Source organism: Natrix helvetica (genome assembly GCF_964273705.1).
Source record: "Natrix helvetica genome assembly, chromosome: 5".
Classification (NCBI taxonomy): Eukaryota; Metazoa; Chordata; class Lepidosauria; order Squamata; family Natricidae; genus Natrix; species Natrix helvetica.
Genome location: NC_138551.1, coordinates 154,114,447 through 154,128,540, shown reverse-complemented (window position 1 = coordinate 154,128,540; position 14,094 = coordinate 154,114,447). Strand labels below are relative to the sequence as shown.

The 14,094-nt window shown below is 62.9% G+C and overlaps 2 protein-coding genes across 2 annotated transcripts; one reads left to right on the top strand and one right to left on the bottom strand.

The window, feature by feature from the left end:
- The first annotated feature begins 2 nt into the window (after positions 1-2).
- DNAJC16 (DnaJ heat shock protein family (Hsp40) member C16) lies at positions 3-8,872 on the top strand. The gene is made up of 15 exons (XM_081954708.1): positions 3-141; positions 1,176-1,377; positions 2,377-2,443; positions 2,568-2,916; positions 3,207-3,391; positions 3,894-3,998; positions 4,318-4,476; positions 5,108-5,238; positions 5,505-5,688; positions 6,099-6,281; positions 6,523-6,599; positions 6,990-7,070; positions 7,188-7,286; positions 7,402-7,569; positions 7,681-8,872. The coding sequence occupies exons 2-15, from the start codon at positions 1,211-1,213 to the stop codon at positions 8,057-8,059; spliced, it is 2,334 nt and encodes a 777-aa protein (XP_081810834.1). The 5' UTR covers positions 3-141; positions 1,176-1,210; the 3' UTR covers positions 8,060-8,872.
- Positions 8,873-9,990: 1,118 nt separating this feature from the next.
- On the bottom strand, positions 9,991-13,590 carry AGMAT (agmatinase (putative)). The gene is made up of 7 exons (XM_081954716.1): positions 12,860-13,590; positions 11,994-12,196; positions 11,809-11,857; positions 11,468-11,663; positions 11,048-11,227; positions 10,859-10,943; positions 9,991-10,643 (listed from the first exon to the last, which is right to left on the bottom strand). Exons 1-7 carry the CDS (start codon positions 13,471-13,473, stop codon positions 10,540-10,542), a joined length of 1,431 nt encoding a protein of 476 aa, XP_081810842.1. The 5' UTR covers positions 13,474-13,590; the 3' UTR covers positions 9,991-10,539.
- Positions 13,591-14,094: the final 504 nt, after the last annotated feature.

Here is a 14,094-nt window from a genome sequence, read left to right as displayed (position 1 = left end):
TTCCTTCCTCCCTCCCTCCCGGCTTCCCTGCGTGGAGGCGGGGCTGACCCCACGCCGGAAGTCAGCGCCGCCTGCGCCGTCTCTATGGTGACGAGGGCGCCGAGCCGGAAGTGGGGACCGGGGAGACAGGAGGAGCCCGGGGTGAGTATTGCGGGCGCCCTTCGCCCCCCCCTCCTTTCCCCCGGGTGAGGGAGCGCATCCCCTCGTCGCTTAGCCCGGGTGGTGGTGGTGGAGGAGGGGGAAGCGGTAGCCCCTCGCCCAGCGCCAGGCTGGGGAAGGAACCGCCCAGGATCGGGCCCTGCTGGGAAGGGGCCGATGGATGGGGGGGAGGCAGACTGCGCGTGCGCGTCAAGGGCCCCCAGGGCATCCTTGCTCCCCTCCCCCGAGGGAGGAAGACAGTTGAGGGTCCCTTGTTGCCCCCCCCCAAAAAAAACCTGATGGAGGCCACAAAGCAGCCTGAGCGCCCCGCCCCCCCCTCCAAAAGGGGCTCCTGGAGGCCTGGCAGCAGAAGCAGCCCCGGAAGACCCTCCCTGGGTGGAGGCAGATGAAAGACCCCGGAGGCCTCAGCCTGCAGAGGACGCGATTCCCCCGCCAGCCGGGCAAGGAAGGCGGCACGGAGACCCTCCAAGCGGAGCCCTCGAAAGGGTCGGCAGGGGGGACAACGGGGGGACCCCAGGCCTGGCGGGTGAGACGCCTGAGAAGCCTCCTTCGGCCTCCTCCTCCTCCTCCTCCTCCCGCTCCAGCTGCTGATGAGCCAGGGAAGCCAGAAGGGACGCTGGGCATCTGGGTCAAAGCGCCTCGTCTCTCCGGTTTGGCCTCCTCCGTACAAAATGGCCCCGGGGGCTCGAGGGTGGATTTCCCCTGCTGAACCAGGGAGTGTCGGGGCTGAACATGAGCTTTCCGTCCAGGAGCCTCTTTCTAAGTATTCCAATAGCTCCTGCCTATCCATCTTGCGCTGCTCCCCTCGATGGCTCCGTCTGCGCTGCAAAATATTAGCCTTCTTTTGGGGTTACTAGAAAGAACTCCAGCAATAGCTGCAGGAAAATAAACCCTGTCCACATAAACGAGGAGGACAGAAATGTGGTTTGCCTTCCCGGGTTATGACGGGGCGCCTGGTTGATCTGGGGGGGTGGGGGTGTCCCACTGCAGCCCCTGACGCCTCTCCTTGTCCCCAGGAAGGCTCCTGGCCAGATTCCCTGCAGGAACGGCGATGGAGATGAAACGGCTCAGCCTCTCCCTGGTGCTTGTCCTCTTCCTCGTCCTGGCCTTGCAGATCTTGTCAGCCATCGATTTTGACCCGTATCGGATCCTGGGCGTCAGCAGGACTGCAAGCCAGGCGGACATTAAAAAAGCCTACAAGAAACTCGCCCGGGAGTGGTTAGTAGAGTAAACCGATTCTTTTTTTTTTATTATTAAAAGAGTTTTATACAAACAAATTTTCCCCCTTTTCACACACCCCCCCCCCCCGCCATACAATGTAACTCTCATACAGATGCTATGCTAGCATCATAGCATCTGAGTAAACCAATTCTGATGAGGATTAAAGTGATTTGTATCCAAACTACTCGCCTGGCAAATTGGAGTTTTCAGTGCTTCTGCTCCGACCAATTCCTAGCCATGGGGAAAATAGGCGAGCCATTAAACGCACCTTCGGATGCTTAATGGCTCATTAAAATGCCAAATGAGTTCCTGTCCATTTCCTTTATTAGACACGTTTTTAGATTGCTAGCTGTCTCTTCCTCTTGAAATGATATTCCAGCAGTAAATTAGCCACAGCAACAGCACTTTGCCTTATATGCTGCCTTGTGGTACATTTACAGCCCTCTCTAAGAAGTTTACAATGTCAGCAGTATTTGCATATTCCACCCCCCCCCAAAAAAACAACAACAACAACACCAATCTGGTTCCTCACTTTACCGACCTCGGAAGGACAGAAGACTGCGTCAACCTGGAGCCGGTCAGGATCGAACTCCTGGCTTTATTTATTTATTTATTTATTATTTTGACTTCTTAGTCGCCCCCTCTCCCCCAAGGGATTCGGGGCGACGTACACCAGTAGCGGTTACAACGATACAATGTGGAGGAGGTGGAACAATAAATAAATAAATTACAATAATTTAAAACAATTAAAAACCCCAATGATAGTTAAGTTAAAAATTAAAATTAGTCATCCTGCAATACCACACTCTTAACCATTGCGCCACGAGGGCTCTTAAAAGCAAAGTCAAAGTTGTCTAACTATAAATGACAGTCAATTAAAGATGGCCAGATTTAAAAAATAGAGCTCCCCCCCCTCCCTCCTGTGCATAACCCCGTGAGGCTGTCATTTCTTGAGCTGCTGCAGCTGCTGATTTTCTTCTTCCCTCGACCTTCCAGGCATCCGGACAAGAATAAAGACCCAGGAGCGGAAGACAAGTTTATACAAATCAGCAAAGCCTACGAGGTACGGAGGCCACACTTTGTGGGCCCAGATGTGCATGAGAGGGACAGCTGCAGGGGGTGGGGGGATGGGGAAGAGGCCGGTCGGAAGGGAAAGAGGGGACGAGAGACCGGTTCTTCCCGCGCAGATCCTGTCCAACGAGGAGAAGCGGTTGAATTTTGACCGTTACGGCGACGTGGGCGAGAACCAGGGCTTCCCGCACCAGCAGCAGCAGCAGGCACCACACCGCCATGCTCACCCCTTCCACGAGAGCTTCTACTTTGACGAGTCCTTCTTCCACTTCCCCTTCAACTCGGAGCGCCACCAGGACTCCCTCGACGAGAAGTACCTGCTCCACTTCTCCCACTACGTCAATGAGGTCGTCCCCGAGAGCTTCCGGAAGCCTTACCTCATCAAGATCACCTCCGACTGGTGCTTCAGCTGCATCCACATCGAGCCTGTCTGGAAGGAGGTGGTCCAGGAGCTGGAGGCGCTGGGTGAGCCTCGGCACGGGGGGGGGGGGGGGGGGACGGGCAGCAGTTGAAGCCGCTCGCCCTGAGGGTCAGAGGCCGGGCGTTGCCTTTGGGGGGACGGTGGTCACCTTGGCATCCGAAAAGGCTGGTCTGGGCGATTGGGGGGAGGGCGGCTGAGGTCATCTGAGGTCATCCTCTCCGGAGCTGGAGGCTTCAGCTCCTCCTCCTGAGCAGGGGAGGCCCGGAGCTCTCCCGGGACCCTGTGGGTCGGCCACCTTGCTTCCATGTTGAGGGCTTTGCCCTTCCCCTGCCAGGTGTGGGGATCGGTGTCATCCATGCGGGCTACGAGCGGCGCCTGGCCCAGCACCTTGGAGCGCACAGCACCCCGTCCATCCTGGGCCTGATCAACGGGAAGGTCACCTTCTTCCACAACGCGGTCGTCCGGGAGAATCTCCGGCAGTTTGTGGAGAGCCTGCTCCCTGGGGCGCTGGTGGAGAAGGTAAGCGGCGGCTCTCGGGCGCCCCCTCTCCACAGACGCCCCCTCGGTTTCCAGCAAGGAGCCCGATGGACGGGGAGGGGCCCGCAGGAGAAGGCCGGTGGTTCTCAGCCACTCACAGGGGGTCTGTGGGGTCACAGAAGTCTTGGGGGTCCAGGGTGAAAAATGGTATTTCAAGGTGGCTCTGTGGTGGGGAAGGAAAACCTGGGAACTGTTGGCTTAAACGTTTGCTCTTTGCTTTCTGCTGTGGGGTGGGGGGGAGGGAGAGGAGTAAGGGGCCGAGGGGACGGGGGGGGGCAGCACCCAGCTTCAGAGTGGGGGGGGGAGAGGGGGCTTCCAAGGGTCCTCCCTGCTCAGAGGCTCAAGGGCCCCTTGACGAATCCAAGGGAGCTGAGAAATACCTTTGGGAAATGCCCTCCCTGCTCCCACCCGTGGCCCCCTTTCAGCTGCCAGTGGGGGGGGGGGTTCTGACAGCCTCCCCTCCCCCTCCCCTCCCCCCCGGCAGATAACAGACAAGAACTACGTCCGGTTCCTGTCCAACGGGAAGAAGGAGAACAAGCCTCACATCCTGCTCTTCGACCACCTGCCCCTGGCGCCCCTCCTCTACAAGGTCGGTCTCTCAAGAGCCGGCCCTTTCGAGGGGGGGAGGGCTCGGAGGGGAGCCCCTTTTGGGGACAGGGGGGGAGGGGGAGCCCAGCCTCCCAGGCTTTGCAGTCCCCACCTGAGTTCAGGAGGGCGTCTCTCCTTGGCCCACTGAAGGGCCCTGGGGCTGCAGGTACCACAAAATAAGTCGTGGGGGGGGGGGGATTGAAAAGGCGGGTGGGTTTCATTGGTGGTGGTCCTGAGCAGCTGATCCTCCCCTCCTCTGGGGGGGCGTGGGGTGTGTCCGTGGGGGTCTGCCCTGATTGCCCCCCCCCCCCCGTTTCCAGCTGGCGGCCTTCGCGTACAGAGACTACCTCTCCTTCGGCTACGTCTACGTGGGTCTCCGGGGCACCGAGCAGCTTTCCCGGCAATACAACATCAACGTCTACACGCCCACCATGATGGTCTTCAAGGAGCAGATCGAGAAGCCAGCCGACGTCATCCAGGTGGGCCCCACGGGACCCCCAGCACAGGCCTAGCCTCCTCTCCCTGGGGGCCTCCGGGGCCCCCGGCTTCTCTCCAAAGGGGGGGAAGCCCAAGTGTTTCGGAAACCAGCAGCCTCTGGGTATTTGGGGGTGGGGGGGAGAGAAGGTGGAGAAAGAGGCCTCAGGGCAGGGGGCCCCCCTGTGGGGCAGGCAGTGGTGGAGAAAACCCAGGAGAAAGGCGAGGCTTTCGGGAGGGGAGGGGTGGGGGGGGTCAGTTTTGGCCTTTCCCTTCTCAGAAGGTTGGGCCCATCGTTCCCATTGCTAAGCCAGGAAATGGTCGAGTGAGTTTTGCCCCGTCCTCCGACTTCTCTTGCCACAGTTGTTAAGTGAATCATCGCAGTCGTTAAGTTAGTCACACGGACATGGGAGCGAATCCCCCACTGGCTTTGCCGGCCAGAAGGTCCCAAAAGGGGTTCGTGAGGCTCTGGGTCACGGCGACTGTCATAAATGTGAGTCGGTTGCCAAGCGTCCGGATTCTGACCACGGTCGTAAGTGTGAAGAAAGGACCCTGGGTCCCTTTTTTCAGCGACGTAAATTTGAGCGGTCGCTAAGTGAGCCGTTGTAAGCGGAGGACTCCCTCCTCTCCCCCCAGGCCCGCCACATGAGGAAGCAGCTGATCGACGACTTCCTGTCCCAGAACAAATTCCTCCTGGCCTCCCGCCTGACCAGCCAGCGGCTCTTCCAGGAATTGTGTCCCGTCAAGAAATCCCACCGGCAGCACAAGTGAGTGTCCCCCCTCCCCCCCCTCCACCCAGCCCCTGAAGGGGGACTCAGGCTCCCAGGATCCTCAGCGGCAGCCAGGCGGGTGAAAACCCCCCCCCCTCGAGAATGCTGGTCCCAGGCAGATGGGCTCTGGACCACCGACTATGGATAAACCTTGGAGTCCTGGGTGGGGGGCTCAGACAGGGCCTGGGTGGTCTTCTGCCAAGGGGCTAGTCCTCATACTCCCCTGGGATGCCACCCCCTTTCCTTCCCTTGTGCCCGTGCAGGTACTGCGTGGTGCTGGCCACGGGCGAGGGGGAGAAATACGCGGAGGGCTACGAGGCCTTCCTGGCCTTCGCGGTGGCCAACACCAAGGAGACCCTGCGCTTCGTCCACATCTACGGCGACAACCAGCCGGACTTTGTCCGCACTCTGCTCCAGGGGGACGCCTGGCTTCGGGCCAAGTCGTCTGTGAGTGTTGTGAGGGCCCCCCCCCCCAACCTCCCCCTCCCCCGGGGGTGTGGCAGACGAGTCCCTCTGCACTCTCTGGGGAAGCAAAAGCAGCGCCCAGGTGGGCCCCGCTTGCGTGGCGTTGGGGGAGGGTGTGTGTGTGTGTGTGTCTCTGAGATGGGGGGGGGCGTCTTTGCATTGCTGTGGGGGGGCAGCAGTGGCTCTCCCCACTCTTGGGAGACATCCATGACACCTCCCCCCCTCCCAGCCAGCCTGAAGGAAGCCCTTGAGAGCTCTGGAGCTGCTCCCCTCCCCGCCTTGGCCAGCCCCGTTGGAGGTGCCGGAGGGGCAGAAGCTCCGATGCCCATTGGAGGGGATGCTGGGCGTGGCTCCGGTGCCCTGACCCCCCCCCCTGGACTCCCCTTCCGCAGGTGCTGATCCTGGAGAGGCGCACCAATGCCGGGCAGGTGGTCTACAGGGCCCTGGAGGAGCCCTGGACGGGCACGGAGGAGGCTGCCTTCACCCTGCTGGATTTCCTGGACCAGCTGAGGATGGACGCCACCTTCCTCTCTGCCCAGGCTGTCCTGCCGGACCTGACGGACGAGCTGGCGCCTGTAAGCCCTCGGGGGCAAGGGGGGGGGAGGGAACACCCCAGGGGTCAGCAGGGGGCGGAATGTGGGTCCTCTCCCCTGGAGAATCCTCCCCGTCCAAAGGTCGAGGGGCTTTCATTTGGGGAGAGGGGAGGCCCCTGGGCTAGGCTGCCTCTCTGGGTGACGGTCCTGGGCCCTCTGGGGGCTGCCCCCTGCCCGTCCTCCAGCCTCTCAGTTGACCCTCCGTGGCTTCTCTCTGTGGCAGATTTTCTTCCTCCGGTGGGCCTACTTGGCCGTGGACTACGCCGTGGACTGCTGGGAGAGCCTCTTCCGCAGCAACTGGTGCGTGCTCCAGAGGGCCCCTCCCACGTCCACTGGGCCTCCGAAGCCCATAATTCCCTGCTACCCTCGGTGAAGTTTGATAGAAAATAGAAAGCCACCACCCCCCCCGGCCCAATTCAGTCCTGCTGTCCCAAGAAAAGGGAAAGTTCCAGCCCCCCCCCTGCTCCCGCTCACGATCCGGGGGCTGGGAACTTACTTAGCAGTAGACTGGGCTCCCCCCCCCCACAACAGTTAGAAGCCCCCTCCCACCCTTAAAATCATGCCAGCCACCTTGTCTGGCCCTCGGCTGGGGGAGGGGGGGGCTCTCTTTCATTCCTCCCCACAGCACAGCCCTTGGGGGGGGGAAGGGCAGAGGGGCTTTCATCCGTGCGCCCCGTCTCTCTCCTCCAGGCGGGAGATGATGCCTTTGCTGTCCCTCATCTTCTCGGCCCTCTTCATCCTCTTCGGGACGGTCATCGTGCAGGCCTTCAGGTGAGACCCCCCCCCTCGCCTCCCCCAGTCGCCCTGGTCCGTTTTTAGGGGGGAGGGAGGTGGGGGGGGCAGCGGATTCCGGAACCCCTGCGACCAGCCCCCCTTTCTCTTCTCCAGCGATTCGAGTGAGGAGAGGGATTTGCCTCCCGCCAAAAAGGAAGAGCCTCCCGCCAAGAGCAGCGAGAGGAACGACATGAGCTTCCCCAAAGAGGACAGGTGCGTCTGTGGGTCAGTGCCCCCTGCTGGCCCTCCCCCAATGTCTGTGGAGGGTCCTTCCCCCCTGCTCCCCCCTCTCCCCCGTGTGATGACCGCCGGCCGCGCGTCCTTGCAGGATTCCCAAGAAGTTCTCCGTGAAAGTGACGGAGTTGACGGACATCACCTACACCAGCAACCTGGTGCGCCTGAGGCCCGGCCACATCAACGTCGTCCTCATCCTCTCCAGCGCCACCAAGACCCCCCTGCTGCAGAGGTTCGCCCAGGAGGTTTTCACGTTCACCGGGTGAGCGCCCCCCCCGCCCCCCCCTCTTATTCCGGCCCCTGGCAGGCAGGCAGGCAGAGGGGACCTTCTTGATGACCTCCCCTGACCTCCTCCTCCTCCTCTCCCCCGCAGGAGCAGCTGCCTGCACTTCTCCTTTCTGAGCCTGGAGAAGCACCGGGAGTGGCTGGAGGACGTGCTGGAGTTTGCGCAGGACGCCGCCCCCATCCCCAACCAGTACGACAAGCACTTCCTGGAGCGCGACTACGCCGGCTACGTCCTGGCCCTCAACGGACACAAGAAGTACTTCTGCCTCTTCCGGCCGCCGCAGCCCGAGGAGGGACCCTGCGAGGACGAGGCGGCCGAGCCGGCGGAGGCGTGGGGCAGGCCCTCTGCCTCGGGCGGCCCGCGGGGCATGAAGAGCAAGCTGCAGCGTTTGTCCTTCTGGATGGAGCGGCTGCTGGAGGGCTCCCTGCAGAGATTCTACCTGCCCTCCTGGCCGGCCCTGGACTGAGACCCCCCCCCCCATTAAAGTCCCCCCGGGACGGCCCAGAGGCGGCTGGGTTACTCGGAAGGAGGGCCCCACCCCCTCCCGGAGCCTCTGGGGGGGCCCCGTAGACTCTGTAGCGTTTAGATGACCTCTCCTAGGCCCGGTGAGTTAGAAACCGCCTCCTCCTTGCACTTGGGGCTGCCTGCCTGACCAGGAAGGAAGAGCCCGGACTCTCTCAGGGGAGAGCCTCTGCCTCCTCTTCCTCACCCTCCACTTGCCCAGCCTCCGGAGGGCGTGCAGGAGCCGCTGCCGCTGCTGCTGCCGAACCCTTGGCCTACGGATTCTTATGGCTGCTGCTCCTCCGAAGATGGGCTTTGTGGTCTCTGCAGGCCCTCCACTGGTGGCTCCTTCAGGCCCGGCCTCCCCCTGCATGCCCCGGACCTGTTCCCCCCCCTCGGCCTCCCCCTAGCCGCTTCGGCCTGGTTGGCTCTTCCCTGGCAGGAGGGGCTCCCCTTGATTGGATGACAGGACAGGCCGTCTAATTGGGGGTGGGGGGTGGGAAGGGGGTGCTTGCAAGCCCCACCCTGCCCTCCAGTCTTGGGGGGGGAGGGGGGAGCTGCAGAATGACCCCAGCCGGGTCCCCAAGCAGGCCCAGGAGCCTTTCTCCTTCCGCCTCCTCCTCCTCCGTGGCGGTCGGTGTGGGGATGCCTAGTCCAGAGCCATTAGCCGGCTGCTCTGCCCCTTTGTGCCTCCCCCCTCCCCAGGGAAAGGGGGCCGAGGGGGCAGGGAAGGTCTGGAGGGTCCTGGATCTGGTGCCAGTTGAGCAGTGACCCAGGGGAGGGGAGGGAGGGTGGGGGGGTCCTCGTGGCTCCCCCTTTCGGTTGCTTTCGTTTACAGTTTTGTGCAGCTGCCTCTTTACCTCCTTCGGCCCTCCCTTCCTTCCGGGGAGGGGGCAGAGTCCGTGTCACTTTTGGGGAGGGGGCTCTCTGTCCTTTGAGTTGATATCTCTGTGTCTAGATAGATTGCCTGCATCAGATGGGGGTGGGGTGGGGGGAGGAGCTGATGGGAGCTCCGCCCTTCCTTCAGGTGCTAGCTTTCTCCACGCAGGGAGGCTTTTCACTCCTGTTGGGAAATACAACCCCCCTACACACACACACACATGTGGCTGCAGGGGGGCCTTTATGGTGGGGAAACTGAGGGGGCACCTGGCATGCCTTGTCTGGGTCTGTGGTCTCCCAGCTGCCATCCTCTGCCTTGTGCTGCCCCAAAGGGACTGGCTGGAGGAGGAGGAGGAGGAGGAGGAGGAGGCACAGAGCTGGCTTGGAGACTGGGGGGGGGGGGAGAGAAAGTCCCCAATTCCCCTACCCCCCCATGAAGGGAGGGATTGATTTTCGGGGGGGGGGGCTTTGGCTGGAGAGCAGTGGGTGAGACCAGGTGCCTTTAGGACGGGATCGGTGGAGACGGTGCCTTTAGTGGGGGTGGGGGCTGTGCACAGGGTGGTGTGTTGCCAAGGTAGATGCCCCCCCCCTCCGACACACCTTGGGGCAAGAGGGCTGCCCTGGGCGCTCGGACGGACGGTGCCAAAGCATCTCCCTTGCCAGGCGATGGCGAATGTGGCTCTGATATAGTGTGCCCCCCCCATTTCCTTCCTCTCCAAGAGGCCAAAAGGCCCCCCAACCAGAAGCCTTCAACCCCTCCCTCTCTCCCCCGCGTTGCCTCCCATCTGCGGAAGGGGAGGGGCGCCCCAAGGAGACAGGGAAGTCGCTTGGAGGGATAGCGATGAGTTTTGCACTTTTGATAGGGGGGGGGAGGGAAGGGGGGGATGTCAGGGAATAAATAATTTATTGCTCCTCTTTCCTCCCCCCTTGCCCCTCCCCCTTTCTGGGTACCTGTGAACAAGCCCCGCCTTCAACGGGGGGGGCAGGGGTTGCTTGGCTTGAGGACTCTGAAACCGGTTTGAAGCTGAAATAAACTTATTTTAATGTCTGGCCACAAGACGGTGCAGCCTCCGCCTCACTTGGCGGCCGGGGGGGGTGAGTGCGAGGGGGGGTGTCCCCTGGGGCCCCACCCGGGGGGAGGGGAGGGGGGCTGCCAGATCTTCCAGGGAAATGGCATCACCAAGCAAGCTTTGCGCTGGGGTGGGGGGGCTTCATGGAGGGGGCTGCTTCCCCCAAGAGGTGTGGGGACCCCGGCTGAGAGGAAGGGAAGTGGGCCCCACCTCAGCTTCCTTGGCCCCTGCGTGTTCAGAACCAGGCTCCAAGGGGCAGCTGGTTCTCTTCCAGGGATCTGGGTTCCAATCTTCCTCTCAATGCTTCGTGGGCGGTGGGGTGGTGGTGAGTGGAGGGGCTCTGCTGATGCTGCCGGATGCGTCTTCAGTCTCTTCTCCTGCCACTCCCCCCCCCCCCGCAGCCATGAGGACTAGCTGCTTCCCGTTCCAAAAACGGAAAGGGGGACGTGGCAAAGCGGGGGGGGGGTGTCCCAGAGGCAGGGGGAACCCCTCCCTTCTATTCACGTGGCGTGGAGGGGGGCTTGTGGGGATGCCTCTTCACCCCAGGGAGGGTGCAGAGCATTTCGAAGAGCAGGTTGGCGCCCAGGAGTCCCGTGTTGCCTGTCGGGCAAAGAGCAGAAGGTGCTTCATTCATCGGGGGTGGGGGGTGGGCTCTGCACACCTCTCGGGCCTCCCCCTCCCACAACCGAGCCCCACATTTCCTCTGGCCAGCCTCAGCCTCCCGGTCTGTGGAATGGGTGGGAGCAGCAGGGCCCCCCGGGAGAGGCAGCTCTGGGCACCTGGAATTATGACACCCCCCCCCCCAGCCGCCTTACCGGACTGATCGTACACGGGGGCCACTTCCACCAGGTCCCCCCCTACGATGCGCAGGCCTTGGCAGCCTCGGATGATCTCCAGGGCCTGTGGGGAAGCCGGAATGAGGAAGGGGGCAGGCCACCAGCACAGCCCGGGACAACGGGGGAGGGGTCTTGGGGAGGGGACCCCAACTAGAGGGCCCGGCTCACCTGGGCCGGGGTGAGACCCGCCATCTCGGGGGTCCCCGTGCCAGGAGCAAAGGCCGGGTCCAGCGCGTCGATGTCGAAGCTGATGTAGAGGGGCCAGTCGCCCACTTGCTCCCTCACCTCGGCCATCAGGGGGGCCAGTGACTTCATCCAGCAGTCCTCGGCCAGCACCACCCGGAAGCCCTGCGGTGGGAGGGGAAGGGGCTTCTATTGGCACAGGGGTGTCCTCTAAAAAAGGGGGGGCTCCTCCCAGCTCTGCTCCCCGAAAGTCCCAGTCAATTTAAAGGGGGCTTTGCAACTGGACAGGGGCTGCCTTCAGGGACCCTTCCCCTATAGGTCACCCCCTCCCATCTCCGCTGCCCCCTTGGCTTCTGCTGCAGGAATCTGGGTCAGTTGGAAGGGATCCCCGAGGGGAAGGCTCACCTGATCCCAGGAAAACCTGTAGGGATCCGGAGAGAAGGAGGAGCCCCGGATCCCAATCTGAAAGACCCTCCGGCAGTCCAGCAGCCCCTCCTCCACGGAGCGCAGGAAAGGGCTTCCGTGGTAGATGCGCTCCCCCAGCGCCTGGTCAGAGGTGTCGGTGTGGGCGTCCACGTGGACGAGGGCCACGGGGCCGTGCCTGCGGGGGGAGGACCAGGGCCGGTCAGGGAACCTGCCAAGCGAGGGAGAAGGCCTGGCCGGCTTCACCAGGGCCCCCACGGAGGGAGGGGGGATTCTGGCTGCCAGCCCTGACCTCTCTGCCCCCTACTCTGCTCCGGACTCACTTCTCTGCCAAGGCCTGCAGGATGGGGTAGGTGATGGTGTGGTCTCCGCCTGCAAGATCCAAGATCGGAGCCCGTGACCGGCAGCCCCTTCCCTCCCGACTCTTCCCCTGCCCCAGGGGAACTGCCCACCACTGCACGGAGGGAGGGAGGGAGGGAGGGAGGGATGAAGGGAGCCCTTGGCTCACCCAGCGTGAGGGGGATGCAGCCCTCGGCCACGATCCCCCGGAAGGCCTCCCGGATCCTCCTGCAGCTGTCCTTCAGGTTGAAGAGGTTGACGTTGACGTCCCCCAGGTCGGCCACCTGGAGCGAGTGGTAGGGGTCGGCCCCCGTGGCCGGGTTGTAACGGCGAACCAAGATGGACTCGGCCCGCAGGTGGCTGGGGCCGAACCTGGAGGAGGAGCAGCTTGCTTGGCGACCCCCCCCGGAAGCCAAGAATCCCCCCCCATGGCCTCCAAGAGCCCCAGGAATAGGGCCGGCCTGCCCACCTGCGCTGGTGGATCAGGCCCAGCGACCCTCCAGCAGCCTTTGAAGGAGGGATTGAGAGGCTGCTGGGCCTCCCTGCTTTGCCCACCAAGACCGGAGAACCATGGGGAAATGCGGCCCCGTAGGCGCCCCTCCTGGCCCCCTTGGGTGGCCCCTGTCCCAGTCCGAGAGATCCGGAGGTCCGACTGCCGGGGAAATCTTGGTGCTCCCCTCCTTTGTGCCCACTGTACACATCTCCATGGTTTTTTCTTCCTTCCTCAACTCCCGGGGGGTGGGGGGGGCCCTTTGGGCCTGGCGTCCTCAGCACCTGCTTAGCCTGATGAATGGCTAGTATACCACTGGGGGGGGGGGGGAGAGATTGATCAGGGATCCGGGGGGGGGGCACTTGAACCACGGGAAAGGAAACCAGCAAAACCATCCAATAAGGAAGGCTGCTGAATTCAGCCCAACCAACTTTAATTTGAAGTAGGTTTTTTCCTGCCGGAAGGCCCCCCCACCCCCACCCCCCCATCCTGGGACTACTGGGTGGGTCTCCCCCGCTGCCCCCCCGCAAGGACAGTCCCCTTACCTGGCCCCGGGGCGGTGGGTGGTGCCGATGTCCAGAGGGACGCCCACAAAGGCCGCGTCCAGCCCTTCGGCCGAGTCCCGCATGGGCAGCTTGAACATGGAGCGGATGCCCACTGGCCGGGCGACCTCTTCAGCGCTGGGGGGCAGGCTGGAGGCAGAGCCTGAGGCCCGGCTCTGAGGGCAGGGCAGCTTCCTGGCCAGGGGAGCCTGCAGGAGAGGACCCCCGGGAGGGCTGCAGCCGATGCCCCGGGGAAGGGCCGGGGGGCCCTCGCTGCAGCAGGAGCGCACTGCCGGTGCCCTGCCTGGGAGGCCCAGGAGCCATGGCCGGAGGAGGAAGCCTTGGCCCCCGCGAGCCAAGAGGCCAGCCATGTCGCCCTTCAGCAGCTGCGGCTGATAAGAGCCTTGGCAGCTGCCTGGGAGAAGGGCCAACCGCGCCCCCTCCCTCCCTCCCGCAGCAGCCAAAGGGCAGGAGTCGTGCCTCCTAACAGCCACCGGGGCAGGGAAATACAGCCGCCCAGGCCTGGCACGGGGCCAGTCAAAGGGGCACTTGGACGCCCATCGAGTCCTCCTTTTAAAAAGCCACTTTAAAAAAAGAACCGGTTTGAAGCGACGCATCGGAGGCCTCACTTGAGAGGGTCGCCCAGGGCCACTTCCTCACCCGCAGAAAGAGCCCTCTCTCTCACCAACAGCCACTGGCTTGTTCCCCCCCCCAAACAAAGACTGGTTTCTGCCACTCCCCAGGCGCTCTCCCAACAGCCCCCCCCCACCCCCCACCCCCCCCCCCAGAAGAGACCTTGGCTTGGCTCTTCCTTGCGGGAAAAGGCCCAGGAGAAAACAGAGCCCCCTCCCCCAAAACAAGCCCTCAGGACACAGCTGAGATGCTCTCCCAGGCTTTGAAAGAGAGAAGGGGGCAATTTGGGACCCTCCCCCTGGCACAGCCCTTCATGTGGCAGCCTCCCTAATGGGACCCCCCTTTTTTTTCCAATTGGGGGTGGGGGTGGGAATGCTGGGCTCCCTCCCTCCCTGGCCACGGAAATCTCAGGCGGCCTCTTTCGTTTCTAACGTGAGGGCCCTATGCCAGCCCACCTGAAAACATTCAGGGCTAGGAACTTGATCCCGATTTGGCCTTCTGCCTTCACCATTAAACACATCACCAAAAAGGGAGGGAGGCAGGGAAGAAGGAAGGAAGGAAAAGAAAGAAGGAAGGAAGGGAGAGAGGAAGGGAGAGGGAGGTAG